The 25,611-nt window shown below is 46.1% G+C and overlaps 1 protein-coding gene across 1 annotated transcript in view; it reads left to right on the top strand.

Moving 5' to 3' along the window:
- Positions 1-25,611, top strand: part of LOC119382366 (transient-receptor-potential-like protein) — a 604,781-nt gene that overhangs the window by 180,387 nt on the left and 398,783 nt on the right. Inside the window, exon 4 of the mRNA XM_049412186.1 lies at positions 2,039-2,383. Within this exon, the coding sequence (XP_049268143.1) occupies positions 2,039-2,383 (345 nt within the window). The remainder of the gene's footprint in view (positions 1-2,038; positions 2,384-25,611) is intronic.

Below are 25,611 nucleotides of genomic sequence, written 5' to 3'. Positions count from 1 at the left end.
AACTGAGTCAGCTACTATTGCTGTAAAGATAAAAGGGCGTCTGCGAACTGAAGCGAAAGGTGCTACCGCATTTACGTTGCCGCCGAAAAATTTGAATGCCAACGGCCACAGAAAAGATGGATAGAAATTGGATTTTGGTCCAGTTAGTCATCATTGAAGTCTTAAAACGTTGACACTTCAATTAAAAAGCAGCTATACAAATTAGGTCTAAATGTAATTCACTCTCTAGTTGTCCAAAGCAAAATAACATGTTTGAATAATTCATTGGCTTGCGCAAAACAATTTATTAAAATTTGGATGGTTCAGCGCCCCTAGCAGGGAAACTGCAAACTAAGATAGCCGACCGCTAAAAGGGGAGTCAGTAGCTCCACTCTGCGCGCATATCGAAGGAACTCGCCGCGGTCGATTTTTTCGCCCTCTGCGGCGATCGCTAGAACTTGAGACTTTCTGGGGCCTGATAAAATGGCAGTAAGCTAAGAATGCTTTCAACTGGGGCTACACATGACCCTATAGATATGCCCTTTCTTTCAATGTATACTTGATCCTAGAATTAAAATAACGTGGCACTGAGAGTGAACTGCAGTAAGCTAAAAATGCTTTCAATTGACATACCTACCGCATTCTGAAAGGACACATCGCCTTTGCTTTCTATGCAGGACTCAATGGCTAAGAATGTTCTTTTAATGGTTTGTACTGGGTTAACTGTTTATATAATTTGTTGCTGTTCTGTTTACAATATTTATTTTTCATTTTCATGCTACTTTGGCTATATACACCACGTGTCATACATCACATATCCATTTTTGTTCAGGATATGTCATCAGGTACAACTTTGATTGCTTTTATGTACACCATGTGATTAGCGCTGGTTTAGCCTATATGTATACCCGTTTTCATCGAATAAAAACTAGGGGTGTGTGAATATTGGAAAGTTTCGAATATTCGTCGAATATTACATTCGAAATATTCGTATTCGATTCGAAAATCGTGTATTCGAAAAGTTTCGAATAATCGATAACTACGATTATTCGAAAAATTCGAATATGCGATTCGATTATCGTGCATAAAATAACTCGTCTTCCACATTTCTGCTGCGTTCGTATAGCTAAAAACGTTGCCTGCCGAGAGGAGCGATATACATCGTAAGTACACGGAGGCACGATATCGGCCTGCGACGAGCGCCCCAATACCAATGATTTATTGCTGGTGCATCTCCGACGTGCAGCGCTGTTGGCGATCATGTAACCATACATTTTCAATATTATGCGGCCGTAACGTGCCGCACTACCACTCGTTCGCTATGCGGGACCACTTCTGAAGAAAGACAGTGACCCATGTGACTGGTGGCGGACTGTAGGCACCTTCAGATACCCCAGTCTGGCATAGCTTTGCCCCATGTACCTCCCTATACCAGCCACTTCTGTTCCAAGCGAGCGTGTCTTTTCAGTGGCAGGGGGGTGGGGGGTGGGGTGCGGGTTGTCTCTGTTAGAAGGGAGCGCCTTCTGCCTGATCATGTGGAGCAACTCATATTTCTTCATGATAACATCTAGTCATTACTTTCATCGTTCCGTGATATTTGCTTGTGTTGTGATGTGCACTGTGCTAGCCTGGACATTGTGTTCGGGAGATAGCAGTGTATGTTGTGTTGCCAGTCAGGCTGTCAATGTTTTCTTTTTTTTTTTCAAATAGCTACATGTTAAATAAAATATTGTTACTGTGGAGGCATTTTTCCGTTGGTATTCGATATTCGATTCGATATTCGAAGGTGGATATTCGTATTCGATTCGTATTCGAAAAATTTGATATTCGCACACCCCTAATAAAAACCTCTTGTGAGTAGGCGTTCGCCGGTGTCTCTTGTTGTGTTCGTCTCGCTGGCGCCTTGTTCCTCCCGTTAGCATTCGGGACGAGGACGCTGCGTAACGTACTGCCACCAAAGCTGCATACCCAGGCATGTTTTGCGTGACGCCTTGTGCCGCAATCAGTGCACGTGCGTATTCTTTCGGTCCAACTGAGCAGGCCGTGATGAATGACGCAGAACTGGGAGAAGGTCAACTCGGCCACGTCCACTTTCAACCCGGAGATCACGCCGCTGATCCTCGCTGCCCACCGCAACAACTACGAGATCCTCAAGCTGCTGCTGGACCGCGGAGCAACGATTCCCATGCCGCACGATGTGCGCTGTGGCTGCGACGAGTGCGCCGAGGCTGTGCGCCGCGACTGTCTGCGCCACTCACGCTCTCGCATCAATGCCTTTCGCGCCCTCTCGTCGCCCTCGCTCATCTGCCTGTCGAGCGTGGACCCCATCCTTACCGCGTTCGAGCTCAGCCTCGAACTCAAGCGTCTCAGTTACGTCGAGAACGAGTTCAAGGTCGACTACAAGGTATGTCATTTGAACGCCTGCACTGCAAACAGGTTTGAGCCTCTTTTTTTTTTTTTAACACGAGAGTGTTTTATGCCGGGGTCCACCACGGCTCCACTGACGTATTTCCGTCACAGATATGACGTTGTAAAATATACACGAACAGATGGTAAAGAAATAAAAACTAAAAGGAAAAGTTGCGTTGTTGGGAATCGAATATGCGACCTCGCTCTACAGCGCGCGGCGCGAAACCACTCGACCATAGAGCTCACGTTGTTAGACTTACTAACGGCGAGCTATTTATATACACCATTTACCGTTCGCGGTACTCGGAGCTCGGTGGCTGCAGCATGTTCTTGTTATTACTAGCGAGATGGCGCGAAGAGCGCGCAGGGTGCGCTTAAAAGGTCGGCGCCCCGCGCGTCGCGATGCGAGCGCGCTTCTACAGGGGGCGTTTCTCGTGTGCGCGCGCTTACATCATGATGGGGGCGGCTTGTAACGTCTTGTCCTTTCACCGCATGTTTCCGTTCACGATTCAGAGAGAACGAAGGTCATTCGCTCGCTGCAACGGCTGCGTTTCCGAAAAGAGCGCGCTGCTCACACGCAAAGAAGTAACAATTCTAACGTTTGTTAGTTCCCGCTCTTTCTGTATGTGTTGTTTTCGTGCGTCTTTCTGCTTTATAGAGCGCTGCGAGTTTCCGGCTGCTTGCCATTATTCGCGTGACATTACGGTTTGTTGCTATAGCATTCATTCATTCGCCCTTGTGGCGAAACAATGCACAATAAAGGCTCAACTACCTCTGTGAAGACATGTTTCACTTTCGTGTTATACCGATTCCTATGAAAGGGGGATCAGCCATGTTTTTTGTTTCGCACTGCTGCCGAACACAGCTATTGTACCAGAGAATGATTTTTTTTTGTATGCGTATGCGTGTTACTAGTTGCCCGTTCTTCGACCCTATGTTCGGCTGCTTTGTTTAAAAATGCCACCCGCGAAAGGGAAACGTGAGGATATAGAGGACCACGACAGTTCACGGTGAGACCTGATAAACTTCAGGAAGGAGGTTCTCGATAAATTCAAAGCGCTTAAGAAAAGCGTTCAGTGCTGTAGTGATACCTGTGATACAGTTGTTGAATGTCACAAGGAGTTCAAGGAACTAATGAAAGAAACTAAGTCACTTAAGACTAGTCATCAAGATCTGCAAAAGGAAAACCGCAGGCTAACCCAGAGAATCGAGGAACTCGAGCGCTATTCTCGAACAAACAGCATTGAAATTAAGGGCGTCCCAGCAGACGGTGAGCCACTTGATGACGAAGTTGGCTGAGTTTATTGGTGAGCATGTGACCGAAAGTGACATTGACATTTGTCATCAAGTGCCAACCGCAAAAGAAAATGAAAAAAAAAAGACACCGTCGTATGGTTTGCGAGACGAGAAAAGCGAAATGCTCTCCTTACGAAAGCGAAGAAAATGCGGATCACGACAGCTGCGCTGGGGCATAAGAAAGCGGGTGCCACGAACGAGCATCTCAGCTGAAAAAAACAAAACAAAAAACAAGCAGGTACTTGGTGCTGCGTCAGCGAAAGAAGGCAACTAGGGTGGAAGCACGTATGAACTAAGGACGGGAAAGCTTTCGCCCGTCGAGACGCTAACTCCCCCGTGCTCCGGCTCTTTAGTCCCGATGACGTACAGCTCGTGACAAATAATAGTGAAGGGCCGTGATATACTTTTCAGTGCGCTATTTTGCAATCGTATGCTTAAAACTTATTTTCTTTTTGAGCCGACATGGCTGTTGCACCAGAAAACCTAAGAACACTACCAAATAAAAACTGCTTAGCCTACCTTCATCAGAATGCACGATCATTGAAAAATAAACATGATGGTAAAGATATCCTCACTGATTCTGCTGGTGCTCACTTTGACACCATAATGATCTCGGAAACCTGGTACACGCGACAAAGCGTTCCATTTACGTGTACTGGTTATCAAACCTTCGTACTCAACCGTCCGCAACGGCGGGGTGGTGGCGTGTTACTGTGGTTATACGCTCTCACGAAGTGCAAGTTCTAGAAGAATTCGCTGTTTCAAATGATAATTACGAAATATTAACTGTACAAAACGGCCCCAAGAATATATATATGTGGTCTACCGGTCTCCGAACGCTCGGTGTGAATTTTTCCTTGATTTTTTTGAGGAAATGTTAGAATTTGTGTCCCAAAATAAATATGTATTCTTTCTCGGTGGTGACCTGAACATAGACATGTTGTCCGTTCCCACTATTAGCAGTGATCTTCAGTCAATCCTGACATCTGGTGGTTTTATTAGTGTTATTAATGAGCCAACCCGTGTCACTGATATAACAGAGTCTACTTGATGTTTTTATTACTAATGCTCACTGTGAAGCTGTGTCAAGTGCAACACTTCTGTGAGATATTAGTGACCATCTTCCTACCTTTGCTCTTATCTCAGTGGAAAAAAAAAAGTAAAGCGTGGGCGTAGCAGTCCTGTGCGCATGCAAAATATTACAGATTGTTCGCTACAAGCCTTTGGAATGAATGTTCAGAATCAAGACTGGAGTCACGTTCTAGAATGTACTGACGCAGATAGCATGTATCAAGCATTTATTTTAGATTTTAAAGCTATCTATAAAAAATCATTTCCCGAGATCATAATCCCAAAATCTAACAAATTTCGAAAGCCTTGGATAAACGCCTACCTTCACAAGCAGATAAATCTGAAAAACCCCATGTACTGGGAATTCGTGAAAACTAGAGATATCGGCAAGGCTTTCAAGGTGTTTAGAAATAAGCTCAATATCCAACTAAAAACCGCGAAAGAAGAGTATTATCAAGCCTATTTTAACGATGTGATGAACAATTCTACTTTGTTGTAGAAACGGCTGAACAACCTTCTAAGGCAGACCGATGTAGCTAACGTTGACAGCAGGCTTGTGAACGACCGCATTGTCCGCGGGACGGATCTTTCAAATGTTCTAAATGATCATTTTATAGCTTTTGGACAGCCTAAAAGTTGTAAAACAACAAGTATTCCCTCGATTCATAACACAGCAAACATTCCCGCCAGCATCGTGTTTTTCCGACAACTGAAAATGGTGTTAAAAATGTGTTCCAGAGCCTAAGGAATTCCAAGTCACGTGATGCTGATGATGTGCAAGTTAGGCAATTAAATTCGTTGTGGTACACTGGCGCCAACTTAAGGTGAAATTTATAACTTATGCTTAGAACAGAGCTGCTTTGCAAGGGGAATGCAAATTGCAAAGGTGGTCGCTATCCACAAAGGATGAAACAAAGACGACCCTAACAATTTTAGACCTATTTCCATTTTACCTGTCTTTTCGAAGGGCTTGGAAAAAATCATGCACAAGCAATTGTGCAGTTTCTTAGACAAACACTCGCTCATCTCGACAGCACAATATGGTTTTCTCAAAGGCAGATCAACTTAAAACGGCTTTATTGACGCAAAAGGAGTTTATAAGTTATAGGGGTTACTTTGTAACGAACGGATCCGCGCGTGCGAATCTGTCCCGTCTTTGGATCACACCGAGCACTAGAGGAGTGTAGTTACTCGCTACTAGTGCTACGCAGCAGCCCTAACAGTAAGAGCTGTGACCCCCTATCCCGCGGTTCGCGTAAGTTGCGACCGCGGCGGGTTTCAGGCCAGTGGCAACAGAGAGAAGTTCTTTGCCTGACACAGTTTATTGTGCCAAAAGCACCACCAAAGCAACAAAAATACAGATAAAACGAAGCGGCGGAGAAGTTCCGCACGACGACGTGAAACATAGGCGGAGAGTTTTCATTTTACCGGAGGGGGCGGGGGCCCGACTTGCTCTTCCACATTTCTCTCTCACTCTCCTTATATATATATATATATATATATATATATATATATATATATATATATATATATATATATATATATATATATATATGAAGAGAGAGAGAGAGGGAGAGAGGAGTCCAACTTCCAAATTAAAGAATTTATTGTACCTATGGTCTCTTAGGTGCCCGCGATATCATAATGAAGATATGTCAGTGGGAGACCCTAGATTTATTTTTCTGTTTACACAACGACATCGATCCACCTCGTAACTCTTGGCTCGAAGCGAAAAAGGTCGCGTAGGAGACCTTTTTCGTTCACTCGTTGACTGCGTCGCGTAAAATCGATTCACGCAATGCGTGGGGTTAGGCTTTACTTTGTTAAAACATGCGCCACACAGGAGAGGGTAGGCTAATGCTATCATGGGAAGCTTTAATTATATGCCAGTGAGTTCAATTCAATATGGCCGAAAGTAATTCTGAGATGGTAGCAAACACCATTTGCTACCACTACACCTTGTGCGCAGCTGCGGTTATGAATCTGGACGCGTAATGGAGTTGCTCATTGGTGGCCGAACTTCTAGTAGAACCCTTTACTGATAAATCAAAACTGCGTACAATCTTTTCTCGGCACTTTTAAAGCAGTCATGTCGAAGGGTACCAATATGTAGGCGACCAAAAAATTACCCGTTTTTTTATTGGCGAGTAAGTTTGTGCGAAAGCGTTCACTGACTGACTGTGTTGGGATTGCTTTGTATTGTCAGTATCATTTTTGTGTTCTCAAAACCATTCACTACAGGGTTCAAGACAATTAGAGCGCAGCTCTTAGGCGTCCTTTCCTGCGTTGAGCGGCATCGCCGTTGGCGTCGGCGGCGTAACCAATAGCGCGAACGAGGACGAAAGAGAGCGAACGCGGAGTCTGTCGATATCACGAGATACTGGCCTCTAACCTCGCTTTCTTCCTCTGTCGCTCGTGCGCATGCAGGGCTGGAACGTGCACTGCGGCTGGCTTCGCTTGTCGTAACGGGGCTGTAGGCGTTGCACTTGGTTTGCGACAGCTGCAATGCACAGTATATAGTGTGCATAGCACTCGAGCATTGGCAGTTTCTGTGGCAATACTATGTAACGAATGTTACATTGCTACAACTGCGGATAGTCAAAACTTCAAACACAGCTGGCGTTGCCCGAACACGAGGCTGCGCTCAGCGAATTAGGCAGTATCGTAATCGCCGGTGAAATTTTTATTTTGTCATAGCTTAAGTCGTTGCTTCAGGTGTTCATCAGCACAACATATTCTGCACGTAAATATCTGTTTGAGGGGCATTGTGTCATTGAATATTTGACTTGTCACTGGCCCATGTGCCGAACTTTAAATGGCTGAAATGAAAAAGAAGCGGGCATAAACAGCCTCCTGTGAAATAGCTGCCAGACAGGACGACCCGGGGACCTAAGCCAAGCTCTTAAAAAATACCCTGGGCCGGCGCCAGGGGGGGCTCTGCCCCGCAATGAGGCAGTCCGGGGGGGCGGGGGGCCAAAGCCCCCCAGCCCCCCCGTACTCTCCGCCTGTGACGTGAAAACAACAACAAAATGGGAAGCACACGAGATTTAGAGCGATAAGGCTCGACTCACCTCTCGTGGCTTCGCAGTCCGGCCCTGAGGTAGTAAGTTACCTCACAATAGACCGGGCGTTGCGCAGGGGGTGATGGCGTCTGGGTGGCTCCCGACTCGATCCAGCTGTGGTCGTCACCGCTGCTCGAGTCGAAAGACGAGGCGGTCCCCAAGAAAGCGGCACGCGTTCCTGGGGTCTGGAGAGGAGTCTCTCCAGAAAAGGGCAAGGAGAGAAAACGGGGCATCTCGACTTCGGCCAGGGAGCAGGGCGCGAAGGTACGGTCCCTAGAATAGCAAAGGGCTGCGGGAGCGGCACAAGGCTCTCTCCCACGCAACCGCCCTCGCCACTGCGCGTGCAAACGTAGCGCGAAGCCGAGGTGCCGCCGCGTTGAAGACAATGGATTGCGTGTGCAACCCCACAAAGTACTGCGCTTTATGCGAAGGAACAGGTCTTAGGTGTACTTTATCTCTCACGAAAGCATTCGATACTGTTCATCGCGGAGACGAAGGCCTTGCCCAAAGGCAGTGCCGCCGAGGTAGCCAAGTTCTTCGTGGAGAACATCGTTTTGCGTCATGGCGCCCCAGAGGTCCTTATCACAGACAGAGGTACCGCCTTTACTGCGGACCTAACTCAGGCGATTTTCAAGTACAGCGAGACGAGCCACCGCCGCACCACCGCCTACCACCCGCAGACCAATGGCCTCACCGAGCGTCTAAATAAGACCATCGCCGACATGCTCGCCATGTACGTCGACGTTGAGCACAAGACGTGGGACGCCGTCCTTCCGTACGTGACCTTCGCTTACAATACGGCCGTCCAAGAAACGACGCAGATGACGCCGTACAAGTTGGTCTACGGAAGGAGCCCGGCAACTACGCTCGACGCCATGCTACCCAACGTCACCGACGAAGAAAATGTCGACGCCGCCGCTTACTTACAACGTGCCGAAGAAGCTCGACAGCTGGCCCGCTTGCGCATCAAGACCCAGCAGCACACCGACAGCCGTCGCTACAATCTTCGACGACGCTTCGTCGAGTACCAGCCCGGCGACCGTGTCTGGGTCTGGACGCCAATACGACGACGCGGACTGAGCGAGAAGCTTCTTCGACGATACTTCGGACCGTACAGGGTACTTCGACGTCTCGGCGCACTCGACTACGAGGTTGTCCCCGACGGCATCACGAACTCTCAGAGGCGCCGAGCTCGACCCGAGGTCGTGCATGTGGTGCGCCTTAAACCGTACTATGCTCGTTAACGCACCTGAGGACTCTAATGTTTGCTTTCTTTATTAGTTTTCTTTAGTATTGCATGTATTCATGTTCTGTTTTTAAGCATCGGGACGATGCTTTTTCAGAGGGGGGCATTGCCGCGAGTCTTATATTTCATGAGTTGAAGCTTCACCCACAAGGACTGTGGGCAACGCGCTGCGCAGGCATCGCCGTGATGTGTAGGAAGCTTCACGATTGTTTTGGAACAATCCGTAAGATTGCGCGCCGCACGACAATGTTCCAGCTTTGTCGAGAGATAACGCCGCCAACAGCGATATCGCTGGAAAGTTCGATGGCGCCTGTATAAAAGCCGACGCGCTTGACTGCTTGTCAGTTGATCGACGGACGACGCCCTGTTCGCCGCTATCATTGTACAGCGTGTATTGCTGTAGTTCTAGTTCTCAGTTTCTCGGCCACAAGTTCGGCCAAATAAACAGTTTCATCTCGGACGTACTGACTGTTGTCTTCGTCGACGTCACGACCACGTGACAATATCACACTTTTAGCTAAGCTTGAACAACACGGAATACGCGGTCCCGCAAACAAGTTCTTGTCTTCTTATCTCCAGCATCGGACTCAGTACGTTAGCCATAACCGTTCCAACTCAAAAATAAAACCTATTCCACATGGTGCACCACAAGGGAGCAATCTAGAGCCGCTTCTTTTCATTGTTTAAATGAATGATCTTTTTTTTTGACGGCCGAAAATATCAAATGGATGCATATGCAAATGGCACTGCACTTTTTTAGGCGCACGAATTCGGACACACTCATAAACTGTGCAAACACTGTGCTCCGGGACATCAAAATTGGGTGTTATAGCGACTATTTAAGAATTAATGCTAAAAAATGCCCCCACCTCCCCGAAGGGAATCGTGAGGAAATGCGAATGCATTTCTTGCGCCGAGAGTACACGGCGCAGTAATTTTAATGGCGTAAATTAATGACGAGACGAGGATTTGTACCGTAACCATTTATTTACACATTCATCAGCACCTGTTTGTGTTGTCATTGTACCTGACGGCCATAATCTCAGCCTTGTGGTCGCCGTTGGCGTTTCACAGCGGCGTCTCGAGCACACATTTCGAGAGGCGCCCAGCCAGCGGACGGGAGAGTGGGGCGCAGGGAGGAGAGAGAGCGAACGGCGAGAGAAGGAGCGGCGAAGCACTGCACCCAATGCCACCGAGAAGAGCGGTGCGGAGCCGGCGCGCGCCCGCGCAAACCGCGGTGAGGAGGCGGAGCGCGCGCAGTCACGTGGGGTGTGACGGCGCTGCGCCGTTGCTACAGACGCTCCTCTCCTTTCCTCGCGCCGTTGCTATGGGACGGCGGATTCAGGGTCGCTTATACACCAATTTCACAAGGAGGCTGCCATTTTTAAAGCACTTCACCGCCGCAGCGCCGTCTATCGTCTGCGACGTTTCGCCGCCCTTCCGGTGTGTGGGGTTCCGCAGCGGAGTATGCAGCGTATGCGCTCGGTTCACAAGGTATTGCTGTTCTTCGCGGTACACGGGCAAAACAGGGCAACACTTTTCGAGTGTAAAGGCGCTGATAAATAATCACTAAGCTGTCAGCTTCAAAATGACTGAAACAGCAAGCAGCGGCGGCCCACGAGACGTTCCCGCAGCAGCGCCGACGATGAGAATAATGCCAATGCAGTTCTTAAGCAGCATGTATAAATTGGTAATTGCTTTGCATGTTTTGTTATAGCTGGCCGGGTGAGGTTCTCGGAATAATCGCTATAAAAGAGCGTTAACATTTAGGACAACTGTCAAAGTATAGTCGGAGAAACGTAAATGGAGACGAGCGAATACGTAGGCCATTGTCCGGCTGCGCGCTAGGTGCGCGCATTAGTGTTTAAGATGGCTCCCGGGTTTCCGTGCCGTGATTATTCAAGTTCAACATAACTCTAATCCCTAACAGACCATTCTGGTTCCGCTTGGCACGTTGCAATACAATGTTCACGGAATGACAGGAGCACAAACACCGATGCCTGTGTTTATTCGTGTCGCCGTCGTAGCTTGTGGCCTCTGATCCTTGCACAGGATAAGGAACAGAAGTACGACGTGTGAGCTCAAAATTGGGCGTAGAAACAACACCGATGATAAAATAAAAATAAGCCTTTGCACATCTGGAAGCGTGGCATGGCATAAGTTCGTTTCGGCGCGAGCCGTCGCCACTAGCGATACGCCGAAAGGGCGCTCGTTTTTGGTAACATTATTGTCAATTTGTTTTCTGGCTAGTATTTCAGAAGCATTACGACGAGCGCACGTGTCCAGGTAACGACCTGGCTTTAGCAAACGTGGGCCGATTATTCACGACACCCAGGCTGCCGCGCGAAAAAAAAAAAGTGCAGTTGTCATAACGCTACCCCAGTTATTGTCACAAAATTGACAAGTCGAGAAAGAAAGTGCTCTCGACGAAACGTTAGAAACGCGTACCTACGCCAAAGAACACATGTCATGCGGGCCTTTCTGTCATGTAGATTGAAAAGTGCTCATTCAGTAATCTCGAAATTGCACGCACTAAGATGGAACATTTTCTAGCCGCAGGCATTGTAAATCATGTGCTGTAGCATAGAAATCAGAGAGGTTCATGAGAACAACTCTTGGTCAAACATTTTGTGCATTAATCGTCAGCCTTGACATTGGTTCTCTTTGGTGCAGATGATAAAGTGTACCAGCACCCAAGCACAATCACAAGCTGGTGTGGTGACTTGGAGAAATGTCCATAAGTGCAGACACCACATATAATAATATACTATTTGTCGGAGAAGAAGGCATGCGACCTGAGAAAAGCGAAGTCATTTAAAAACATTGTGCACTTCGCATGCCTTGGCTGCCAGTCTTTCAGGCTTCCGTAGCTGTTGCCGCAGCCAAACACAGCGCAGTGGTAGCTTGTCGACCTGTTCTCGTCCGACATTTCGATTTGCGGCAGTAGAATTGTTTCAGAGCGTCGAAAAATGGAAACACGCTGACCTCTCACGCACCACGCAGTGCAAAATTCGGGAATCCGCACACACCAGCGGCAGCGGTCGGCCGACGTGGAGAGAGAGAAAGCGGTGAAAATACACCGGTTCGAGGCTACGCTCCTCCTCTCCGTGAAAACGGTCTATAAAGTGCATTCGCACTTAAAAAAACGCACGCGATCATGTTTCGCCCAAAGCATAAGTCCCCAAATCTGACAAGCAAGTTGTATTTAAACAATGAACAAATTGAAATTTCAAGTGAGCTATAAAAACTTGGAGTTATATTTTCAGAAAATTTAGTTTCGAACAAAAATGTCGACTGCCTTTGCGAACAGCTAAACAGAATAACGCGACTATTACATAGACATCGACATGTCTTGCCCGCCATTGTGAAACGCACTGTCTCTTTCTTTCTAGAATAAATTACTGCCACCTAGTCTGGGCTACAACATCAAAGCAAAGTATTACTAAGGTAAAATTATGTCAAAAACGAGCCATTAGTGCTGTAGGAAACCTTGCTTCCAAAGAAGGCATGTCTAAATATTTTTACGAATACAAACTAATGCTATTTGAGTTCATTTACTCATTCCGTCTGACTTGCATGTACAGAACTGCCTTGTGAAAGGAAAATGTTAGTCATATGAATTTGTTTAATCGGCATAGTCGTGAAATTCCATATAGCACAAGACATACACATATCTGGTTCGCAACGTTTTTTGTCGTGCTAACTATGGGCAGCAATCCGTATCCTATCGTATTCATGAACCTTTGAACACCTAGCTACACACGGATTAAACCCGGATAACATCTGTCCTCGCTCCTTTTTTCACTCATTCCATTTCGCTAGATCCCTCTGTGTAATTCCAGCAGAGCATGAGTATGCGTGTATTATAAATATACATAAGTGTTTATTACCTGTTTCCATAGAGTTTGAGTTTGATGTGGCCATTGCGTTTCTTTGTATTACGTGGTTACGATTGTTCATTGCCCCATAATATTTCTAAATTAATTTTGTGTGTATCTTTCTGATGGCGTGGCGTTGCGTTGTGTTACATTTATGAAAAAAAGAGGCTTAACCTACTACATGTAGGTTATTGTATTACTCTTTCCCTTATTTCCATATTTATGCAAAGTGCCATGATTTGTGTTAGCATGTCATCTACCTATAGTTAGTGCTGTGTACTGTCGAGCTGTAACACAGGGCTTGCGCCTTACCCTGAGCTGTAACACAGGGCTTGAGTGCCTTACTGAAGTCAAGCTGCAGTAAGGCAGCTTTTTCCCGTAACCCCCTTTCTCCTTGCAGAGATAAATAAAAAAAAGTTTGAAAGTTTTTAGGGAGTTTCGGGCTCGACGCATAACGTGCACCCTAAAGGTACTGTGCAAAACCGCCTTCAAAAGGAGGTTTTATTTACATCCTTTGTAATGGGACTGATTCGATGGCAGAAGAACTGACATGTGGGCGAGTTGCATTCTGTTGAACATATTGGGTGGATTCAGCGCGATACAACGAGGACACAGAGATGAGGAAGGGACACGAGCACCAGCGCTGTTCTCACAGCTAACTTTATTATCGCAGAAGCAAACATTTTATACCAGAACCTATAACTACGTGACCGCACGCCGATAACGTCAAGCAGAGGATAAATGGAAAAGATTAGGACTAACCATGAACAACCTGTATCATGTGACAAAACTATTCAAGAACGAAACTTCTCGGTCATGCAGGACTAAAGAAGGTACGCTTACACAACTAGAGCCCTTTTTGTGAATGCATAACATCAGACGGAAATAACAGAGTGTTTAGGTGGTAAATTTGGTGTTTTTTAATTAACTCATTTTGGGGGCTTCAACGGAGCGCAGTGGGAGTTTTTCTGCTTACTTTGAAAGCTTTTAAAACCTCCTTTTATGCGAGCCCCTACAGCGGTTGCGAAAAATTTCTAAAATATATTTTCACGCACGGTATTAGCGTTTCATGGACAATTACCCCTGCTGTTCATCACTACGACATAATAGAAAATAGACATCAAAGCATTTGTGCACGAACACGACATATTGCATGCAAGTATTCACGACAGAGAAATCGAACTCACGACCACACGCACCTAAAGCAAACACTATAACCATTACACCTCAGGGTCACCACTTGCTTGCGTGCTTTTTTGGGCTTATTTATGTACAAATGTATGTACGAAGCTGCTGGTAACCCGTCGGCGGAACTCCGAACTTCTGTTCTTGTACCATCGGCGTGTGCTAGCGCTTGCGTAAGGTCATTACACAATTTGTGGGGCGTCATGCAGGCCGACGTAAACACCTTCGGCTCCGAATTCGTCGGTTCGTCGTGTCGTGCCTTTAGAAAAATGATAAACGTGTGCCCTCTTCAGTGCTTCTCCATATATCGACAATGCTTCCCTCGCCCTAAATTCGTGAATACCAGCGTGACAAAGGTATCTTCATATGACCGAACGTATGTGCATTCGATGAGCCTATGCTGTGGAGTAATTTTCGTTATTTCTGCAGCCGCGAACTCCACGCGTCCATAGGCGGCACCGTGGTCTGAGTGGTCCGAAGAGCGCCTGCGTTCTGATATGAAAGTTACACACGCAGATGCCCGACTTACAAGGATATTGTAACGCGCCTACGTTAAGTGCATTTAATGCGGGCATACTGTCCCGAGCCGCACGCGCGGACAGCAGCGCACTCTGAGCAGCTGAACGATCATCTCTTTCCGCAATTAGCGCTTATTCGCAATGCACGCTTTAGCGCGACATACAGTGATTCTCTATAACTCATATTCAGTATTTAGTTGCTTTCATACTCGAAGACTGCCTACTATCTTACTCATTAACCTTTTTGTTAAGCATCATGCCACCACGTTAAAGCGAATATCCAATGCTTGCCCCAAAGTCAAGCACAACATCCCCAAATTTACAAGTGACAGGTCTCCTGCAAAATAAAAAGTTATGTGCTTGCACTTCTCCCTTGTGAACGCCCATGCGCACTTGGCCCTCCTCTTGCACAGATGGTGTAGTACGAAATAATAATGTAATAATATCTGGGGTTTAACGTCCCAAAACTACGATCTGATTATGAGAGACACCGCAGTGGAGGGCTCCGGAAATTTCTACCACCTGGGGTTCTTTAACGTGCTCCTAAATCTTAGTACACGGGCCTCTAACATTTTCGCCTCTATCGAAAATGCAGCCAACGCAGCCGGGATTCGATCCCGCGACCTTCGGGTCAGTAGTCGAGCGCCATAACCACTAGGTCACCGTGGCGGGGCATGTGCTACGAATTATGAAATAGGCATTCTTGTCTTCCTCAATAAAACAGCGGTTATTCAGAAAATAATGGCTCTTTTGAATTACTGGTGTAGCATGTTCACAGCATCAGACAGGTTGGTTTGTTCGCAATTCAGAGTTCACACTCATGACACAGAAACACGAGGACTGTAGCAAACATGCAAAAAACTGAAAAACCTCTATCATATGTGCGCTCTTTCGTCCACGTGCACATTATGTTAAACTTTATTTATAGAACAAGCACCTTCAATTATGCTACTATTGATAAAAGATCATCCAATATACGTTAGAACACTGTGATTTCTGCCTAACGTTCTGTTGCCTATCTCTCCTCTACAGTGTGTCATAATGCGTGAATCATCTGTTCAACTTGTTTGGTAGTAAATCACAAGCAGTTTTATTGAGCAGTGTTTCAGCAACTTGTTTTGCGTGCGCAAGTTCATTTCTTTCATATCCATGCACGACAAGTAGTCATACTTCAGTTGATACACGAAGCAGTGGTTGCAATATTTTATTGGAATCAAAACAGTAGCAGTCTCATGTCAATGTAAGAATATATATATTTCCATCGTGGCGCACACAACCTACTCCCAATACTGAACATGTGGAACAACATATACAGTAGAACCTGAGCGCTATACGTAATTCACAGCAGCAAGGCAACACAAATGTAGGGCGTAAAATCTTATCATAAGGCACACTGACATGTGCACTTCAGCGTGCCAGTATGTAAGTACAATCGAAAGAAATGGGATACCCGAGAAACTTGGTGTCAGCCTACACATGAAGGCAACTAAAATAGTACAAAAAGTTAGCATCACTTTTGAGAAATATGCAACCGTAAAGGCAGGCAGGTTGTACGGTTTTTGTTGCGTTAGTTTGCCATATGGCATGAAAACATGTCACTCATGATTGTGCAGTTGTTTCCTGCAGAAAAGTCCAAAACAGACCTGTGGTGTTGACTGTAGGTCCACTTACCAAGATTTATGAAAGCATTAAGCAAAGCCCACAAAATGACAAGGTTGTCTTCATATATTGCTGTACATTTTACTCACAGATATCTGAAAACATAATTAAATTGCTGGAAGTTTGCTTGGGAACTTGTCGGCATAATCACATGACTGTCATGTACCAGTACTTCTATTATGCATAATTAGTACAGCTATGTTTCAATGTTTTCATGCCAGCTAGTGCCGTCTGCAATTCAAAAGTTCTGCATCTTTAATTCCTCACTCTATGGCTTATGCATATTTACCACATTGAAAATAATCCAAGTACCATGGCTGCAACGTCAACTTGGAATTAGGCAATCACATGCACTGAATGAAAAAACTTCACATATATAGTGACTGGTCGCTTTCCACATTGGATCCTAGGACTTCACATGCCATGAGGATGAATAGAAATTCAGCACATATGTATAGAGGTTGTAAAACAGCCGGGACTTAAGTTAATAGTTAAACAAAACGCGAAAAGAAAACCACAGTTACCGTACAACAGGACGCGCGCTACTAACAACTAAAGTTTAACATTTGTTTGGCTTTTTTATTCATTTTCGTGCTCTTTCTTTGCATGTGTGATTATTTAATCTTACAATTTTTTCATACTGCGTGTTTATATCTTTCTGTGGTTTCGATTAAATTTCAGTTGCTAGTAGCGCATCGTCCTGTGCCTTGCAATTTTCTGTGTTGTGATTTTTTTCGCTCCCTCTTTCAAAATGCCTATACACCAACTCGCCCAACTATCCCGTTAGGACTAAAGTATGCTGAATAACGCTGGCTAACACAATGCGAAATTTTGAAATGCACAGCATATCGGAAAGGTTGCACGCAGTATTGTGCATATTACTCAGCCTCAATCCCAGTGTTTGTTCAAATGTAGTAAGATGTACGAGATGTTCTACATAGTGTATAGTGAGGCACCGTAGACTATTCTCGCAATCGTGGGCATTGGCAAGGGCTTCTAAATGAGGCACTTGCACCCCTCCCCCCCTAAAGACACACCAACACTTGGCCTCACCCAGGCTACACCAGCGCTCTCCCGCTTGCTCGGCCGCTATGTTACACTGGATTGCACACCATAAGACAAAATCCTGCCGGCACTCATGCCCACAATAGACTGTCGTGAGCACAAACAGGTGGGCTATCAACTCTTCCTGCTAAATGTATTCCTGAAAATGACAAAAAAGGTCCATAAACTTTTCTGCATCCATAAAAATGAATGTCTTAACCTAAGACTCGCACTTGACTATATTTATTGCAGACTTTTTGACAAAACAGCAAATAAATACAAACTTCAGATGCTGCTCTTTCCTTGTGAGCTTTTCACTTAGTGTACACAGTGCGAAAAATACACGCAGGCAGAAAAGTACGAAACAACACCAGAAGTGTACTCCTGTCATGTTTACCATCACTCGGGTAGTTTTTTTAGGTAAGTGATCCTTATAAGTGCACTTTAAAAGGGGTGTGAATGTTAGTAAGGTCTTCTTGATCAACTGCAGCTATAGGAGTGAAAATTGGGCAACATGGTATTGATTCATGACAACAAAAACAGCGCACTTCTAATGAGAATAAACTAAAGCCTGGACACAAGAACAGCACTCTAACCTTTCGAATTATGTCAACAGTCATATAATACTGTGTATTAGTCATAAAAACAATGGAACACAATGCAAAACAGCAAATCAACGAGAGAGAATAAACAACGTGATTCAACAACGTGGTCCAAAACAGGTTCAACTGACTTAATAATAATAATATCTGGGGTTTAACGTCGCAAAACCACGATATGATTATGAGAGACGCCGTTGTGGAGGGCTCCTTAAATATCGACCACCTGGGGTCCTTTAACGTGCACCTAAATCTAAGTGCACGGGCCTCAAACATTTTCGCCTCCATCGAAAATGCACCCGCCGTGGCCTGGATTCGATCCCGCGACCTCCGGTTCAGCAGTCGAGCGCCATAACCACTAGACCATCGTGGCGGGGCCGATTCAACCGACTTGTATCAATGTGATTAAATTAGCATTGCACATCTAATGGCTAAGAATATGAATATGTAACCTTGGCAAGTCCCCCTGCTGATATGTGACTAATGAAATTGCAGTTCTTCCATGCCGTTCAATGGCCATTCATTGCTTTCTGTTTTCACTGTTTTCTGGTTTTCATTTTTTCACAAGCGAAAATGTTCACCCTTTTTGATTTTGTCACTTTGCAGTTCGCTTATACGTTTTGCCTTTGAATGTGCATATGTTTCTGTTGCGTGTCTATTATTTTTTTGTTCTACTGTGCCTCGTGCACTTCTCAAGCTACCATTGTAGCTTTTTGCTCCAGGCACATTTGTTGGATTATGCTGGGATAAAAGTTGATTCATTCATTCATTCAGTACCATAAAATGCGTGCGCTTTCCAATACACACAGTCACTTAACAGATGTCTGTCACATAATATGGCCTTCATTATGTCGCTTTAACATGGTTTATCTTTTCTAGCTAAATGAATCCAGATAATGATGTTTATATACCAAGATAGCCTATTTTACTGTACCTTGATAGACATGTATCAAGGTACAGTGCATTTGTACCTTAATTTGGTATTTCAGGAGACCGGCAGAGTGCGCAATCCAAATTGTGGTCGAAAAGTCTTCTCACTTGCTGATAATCTGCGTCTCGGTGGGTTCTCACAGTTGCATGGCGCCAGATGGATGTTCAGGGCAGTGCACTATATCAAAGATAGACGCTTCAAAACGAGAGCGCACGGATATGTCACATGTCAGTGCACACAAATCGACACCGAGACAAAGGATCAAGAGAAAGAAATGAAGTTTGAGAACGGAATAAATAAAAGAAAAATCACAGCCTATCCACGTGGTGAATGATGATGAGTGGGGCGAAGCTAACTCGCGCTGCAGCACGGCGATGGCATTGGCGCGAGCGTGGTCCTTCTTGATGGAAGATATTGTGACTAGATTGTTTGAGAACCACAATCTGTTGCACACACCGCAACTATGGCCGAAACTGTTATCAAGGAAGTCCCGCTGGAAGCGCGCGTCGGCGCCTTCGGGCAGAGCCCGCCTGATGCGTTTTGCAGCCACTTCACGTGCTCGCACAGCCCCGGGCTCTGCCTACCGGTACGCGCGCTTTCTCGCCGCTTCACGGTCCTTCACATTTCGAAGATCCGATTCGCGCCGCAGCCGTGCAGCTTCGGCCTCGCGGGCTCGAACGGCGGGGTCTTCGCGCCGCAGCCGTGCAGCTTGTCGGGCAGCTTCGGCCTCGCGGGCTCGAACGGCGGGGTCTTCTAGAACGCCGTAGCCGCGCAGCTTGTCGAGCAGCTTCGGCTTCGCGGGCTCGAACGGCGGAATCTGCTTCGCGGCGTCGACGTGCAGCTTCGGCCTCGCGGGCTCTCACCTCAGGATTCTGTCTGCGAGCGCGCGCTGCCGCCGCCTTCCGTGCCCTCCGTTCCGCAGCCTTGTCTTCCATCTGGCGACTCCGAGCTAAAGAGAAAGCGTGCCAGGAGGGAGCCTCATGGCGCGTTACTTCTCAAATGTTGTCTTCGGGTGTCGTTGAAAACACGAGACGTAGTAAAGAAGAAAGAACGCCACACAGGCGAACACGCACGAGTGTGTCACTCGTCAACGTCTTCTTCTTCTACTGCATACCAGAACGCGCGCTTCTCACGAGCTAGAGGTGGCTACTACAACGCTACAAACAAACGGAGGATGGACAGACCCACGGCATAAGGAGCATCGCCCCTAAAACTAAGTTGGTCTTTATGTGCATTTCATCAGTGGGTAACGTGATAACCGCGGCCTTCTTTTTGCTCTAGTGTATATTCCCTGAAAGCATTGTACTTCATTCATGCTTTCGCAAGCAAGAAAATTATATCGTGCAAGCGATTTTTCAGGGCGCAGTCGTGCGTCGATTGACTGGTCATGCGAAGCATGAGCTATACTCACAGGAATTTCAAAACACGCACCACACATCGTCGCTATGTGAGCTTAATTACCTATTTTGTTCACTGCACTTTTTACACAATGAAATGTGCTTAAGGACACCTACAAGCATAGGTCGGCAGAAAATGTGGAGCTCACTCACTCACCCATGAAATATAGTTTGCCCTTAGAGTTCACTCGGACTAAGTCTCATTGAAATTTCTCTCAGCCGGACTCACTAGGACTCAAACTCACCAAAATATTACTTGCTCGGACTCACTCAGATTCAGACTCACGGCTCTATCTGAGTCTAAGTGATTCGGATTGAGTCGACTCATGAGCACGCTAGCTTATATTCGGCTTTTTTGACCATGGTGTCAATGCTCTTTAACATCAATATGTCGCATCCTCAGTGCTCTACTCCGCGTCTTTGATCTCGAACCTTGAAATATGAGTAATTAGTAGTTGCAATCCAGTAAGGACATTTTATTGCGATAGCATTATATGGACAGTCTCGGCTGAATTTTCCCGTCGCCGTCGCCGCCGTCATGCACCGTATATGTATAAGTATGTATATATAAATAAAAGCCCCAAAGAAAAATAATTCAGAGAAAAGCTTCCGAAGCGCGGAATCGAACCAGGGACCTCTTGCTCCGCAGCGAGTGGCGCTAGCCACTACGCCACGAAACGCAGATCCCCCACGTAGCTAACGGCGAGCGTTATATACACATCCTTTACCGCTGGACGGACTCAGAGACGGCTGCGCTTATAAGCGTTTCTTCATTACCAGCGAGATGGCGTTAGGAGCGCGACAGGCGCATTTAAAAGTCGTCAGCGAGCTCGCTCGCTTCTTCTTATACTTGCGCAGGGAGAACCTTGCCCTTCCGCTGTCTGCTCGCGTGGTTTTCTTGTGCTGAGGGGAAGAGGGATGTCTCACGCTTTCACCGTGATGTCCGCGCTCATGTTACGGAGCGTACGAAAGCCACTCGAGCTCAAGGGACGCCGCTAAACGAACAAACAGAAGATGAGCGCGAACTATCAAGTGTCACAGCTCGACACTTGAAGCACGCTAGTTTCCTTCGCTGCTTCGGCCGCCTTTGCAACAGGAGCGCTGTTCAAACTGAGAGTATCCATTGGCGAGCCTCACTTATATAGCATTAGTTTCTTGCTATCGCATTCATTGCTTCGGCCTTGCGGCGAAACTGTGACTTTTTTTTTAAAGTGGTGACTCATGCGAGATATTTTTATCAAGAACTTCCTTTGAAAGAGTTCGCGAGCGGGGAGAGGTCTACCTGCCCTCTTCCCCGTTTTCTACGTAACTCACGCCTCTGATTAATAAATATTGAATTGGCGTATGAACACTAGTGCTTTGAAGCATGTGTGAGTCGGCGGGAGTATAAACGCGAGCCGACATTAAGCGGAAAGTAATGCTGTAATTTTGTAGATAGAACCATAGGTCGGCAAAGAAGTGAGGAGCTCACTCAGACTCACTCAAGAAATATATTTTGCGATTAGCGCTCATTCGGACTCAGACTCACCAAAACTTCCCTCTACCGGACTCACTCGGACTCATGCTCACCAAAATTTACTCACCCGCACTCACTCCGACTCACGGCTGGATATGAGTCTGAGTGAGTCTGAGTGGGTCAACTCATGAGTGAGTTTGCCGACCTATGCCTGCAGGTGCCTGAGTAACGATAAGAAACGCAGACAGGGAGAACATAAATATTACTTACCATTTTTTGTTTCCCACTGTGCCGAGCACGCAGGGTGCCCATCATCTGCTTGGTAATACACAGCGGCACGCTCGCTTGAGTCGACGGGCCGTCGCGACATTATCGCACTGGCAGTGCGGCATGTTTCATTGTCGTCAAACCACGCATTTCATATCCAGCAGCGAGAACACAGTGAGATTACAGGCACAAAACGCGCACACACAGCTGATACAGCTGAGCAGTTGACAAGTGGCGTTCACAAGGCGAAGGTACGACATGGCGAACATCACGACGGCTTCGCTTCGGCGTCACGCCACCGCGGGCAATTCGTTACTTCAAGAATCTCTCCTGGCGTTTCCATCTTTTCTTCAATTTTTTTTACAGCGAAAGCTGTTATGAGATCACAACAAGGGCCGCTTTTGGCGCCGTAGTTGTTCGCCGCCGCCGCCGCCGGTGTACGTAACCACTATCGCTCGAAATAAGAAAAAAACGAAATAAGAAAAAATTTCCAGGATGGAACGAGGTCCGAACCTGGGCCCTCTGCGAAAGAGCCCAGTATTCTACCGCAGAGCCATGCCGGTGCTTGAGACTGCTCTGCAAAAAGACCCTATACAGGCTTCATGTCGGGAAGGAACCAGATTAACGTATGTAATGTAGCGTGGTAGAAGAGTAAAATAACAACCAAGTGTCACACAACGCGATTTGTGTAACCAGGCGTCACACAATGCGAATTCCGCAACGAGTGTGTTATTGCATGCTTTCAACCCATTACAAAGGGCTCTGCCATAATTCTTCATCGGCATTAGCCACAGCATCAAGAAAGTGCACATAATGCCTTACGCGTGTTTAGCAGGTACCACGGTTCTCTGCAGAATGACGAAAAATTGCATAGTGGCTGCATCCCTACTTCACAAAAATTATAATTTATAGCGTAGTGGGTTCCTCGCAACTGCACTTCTATTTGTTGCCAAGGAAGCCCATAAGACTCCCATGATTCATTTCCTCAGGGTCTCAATAAAGTTAATTTCCTCTCTCTCTTTCTCACGTTAGCGTATGTTACAAAGCGTGGTGGGAGAGTGAAATAACGACCGGGCGTCACACAATGGGAATTACGTAACTAGTGGGTCCTTTAAAGCTTCCAACCCAATGCAAAAGGCTCAGTCATAATTCTTCATCGTTATCAGCCATCGCATCAAGAAACTGCACATAATGGCTTACAGATGGTGCCTCGCTTCTCCGCAGAATGACGAGTAATGTCGTGGTGGGTGGTTCCCAAGTTCACAAAAATTATGATTTGTGGCGTAGTGGGTACGTTGCTAGTGTAGTTGTATTAGTAGCCACAAGCGAGTTTATAACTGGCTATAGAAATTCCGCTCTTCGAGCTTTCGCTGTGACTGTGCTGCGCATTCCGCGCAGGCCTGGCGTTTTTCTTTGAGCCTGCATGCGTCGCGAAGCGGCGAAGATTTCTCCCATTTCACTTTCGTAGCGCCTCGTCTGTCTTCTTGCTCTTGAGCTGCATCACTGTTAAAAATATTGCCGTAATAGTACGGTAAAACAACACGCTAACTCTTGATGCCAGCATGTCCCCCATTACGGCACAAGACACTACTGAAGCCGTAGTTACTAGAAACATTGCCGATTCCGTACGTCGGGGAAATACTTTTGAAAGCGTAGTGTTTCTTAACGTTACCAATCCCGTACCGCAGGTCATTATAGCTCTGAAGCCGTACTCATTTATCAACATTAGCGACGCCGTACCACAACTATCTGCTATTGAAGCCGTATCAGCTCAGAACATTGCCAATACCTTATCACAAGCAAAAATGTTTAAATCCATTGTTATGTGCTTACCTTGCCCATACCGCACGACGGGTAAATTGTTACATAAACGTTATGTGTAAATTCACAGTTTCTACTATGCTTGGCACATGCAGGATCTAACGTGTGAACCATGATGCTTGCATGGAAATTAATAAATTTGTATCGTTCCTGTGTGGTAACAGCAGCTTTTGTGAATATTCAAAGTAACCTAAAGTGATAAAATATAAACAGATGGGAGAGAATTAAGGCACCACACACACCAGCGGCTGAAACAGACGCTTTTTTGTGTGACTCTTTTCATTTGTATCAGTAGGCCTCGATGCCGTTGTGCGAACTATGTATAGTCTTATAGTTGTGTTAGGTGGTATAACTAAAGAGGAACTCATATTGTTCAGAGCCCCGCCCCCCCCCCCCCAAAAAAAAATGTTGGCTAGAATAATCAAATATAATATTAATAAAACAGTCTGGTTCTCATATGGCTAGTTTTCTGACTTTCTTTCAAACACCTTCAAATGTTTTACACATAGTCAAATTGATATTTGATTCAGGTTGTATGAATCTTTTCTCTAGGTCTCCAAAACTCCAAAGAGGGTTACAAAGAGGGTTCAACTTAAATTGAGGACAACGCAGCGAGCGATGGAAAGGAACATGATAGGCGTAACCTTAAGAGACAGGAAGAGAGCAGAGTGGGTCAGGGAACAAACGGGGGTTAAGGATATCATAGTTAAAATCAAGAAGAAGAAATGGATATGGGCCGGGCACGTAGCACGTCGGCAGGATAACCGGTGGTCATTAAGGGCAACTGATTGGATTCCAAGAGATGGCAAACGCGTGAGGGGGAGACAGAAGATTACATGGGTAGATGAGATTAAGAAGTTTGTAGGTATAACGTGGCAGCAGAAAGCACAGGACCGGGTTGATTGACGGAATATGGGAGAGGCCTTTGCCCTGCAGTGGGCGTAGACAGGCTGATGATGATGATGATGTATGAATATTCAGGATAGTGTTTTTACAGAACAAGAAAACACACGAAAAGTCAGTTGAAAGTTGTATTTGAATATAAATACATAGTACATTTGTGGATTACACATATTTTGTGGAAGAACAAATTGATCTTACTGTTCCTTCAAAGTATTTACCTCAAGTCATCCGAACAAGAAATTATAGGCTCACACAGCCCTATTTTTTCTTAGAAATGGCACTGTCCGAGCAAGCCGCCAATACCTTTGAATGGGCTCTCCTGTGTCACTTATAGGCTCCTGCCTCCTGCCGTTCTCTTGACATATGCCAACAAGATACCTGGAATAAACATGAGGCAGCCATGTCACAGATGCACTCAAAAACGCCAGGCCTGCGCTGAAACCGCAGCACAGTCACAGCGAAAGCTGGAAGAGCGGCGTTTCTAGAGCCCGTTGTAAGCTCTCTTGGGGCTACAATACAAGTACACTAGAAAGGTACCCACTACGCCATAAATCACAATTTTTGTGAACTTGGGAAGCACCTTCTAACCCATTATTTGTCATTCTGCGGAGAAGCGAGGCACCAGCTACACGTCTGTAAGGCATTATGCGAACTTTGTTGACGCGACGACTAATGACGATGAAGAATTACGGCTCAGCTCTTTGTAATGGGTTGGAAGCTTTAAACGGCCCACCAGTCATGTAATTTGCATTGGGTGACGCCCAGTCGCTATTTCCCTCTCCCGTCATGCTGTATAACATACGTTGACGTGGCAGAGAGGCGGGGGGGGGGGCGGAGGACTTTACTGAGACCCCGAGGAAATGGATCATGCGCTTATGGGCTTCCTTGGC

The sequence above is a fragment of the Rhipicephalus sanguineus genome, chromosome 2 (assembly GCF_013339695.2).
Source record: "Rhipicephalus sanguineus isolate Rsan-2018 chromosome 2, BIME_Rsan_1.4, whole genome shotgun sequence".
NCBI classification, from domain to species: domain Eukaryota; kingdom Metazoa; phylum Arthropoda; class Arachnida; order Ixodida; family Ixodidae; genus Rhipicephalus; species Rhipicephalus sanguineus.
The sequence above is the reverse complement of the archived record's forward strand: the minus strand, read 5'-3'. Positions and strand labels throughout refer to the sequence as shown.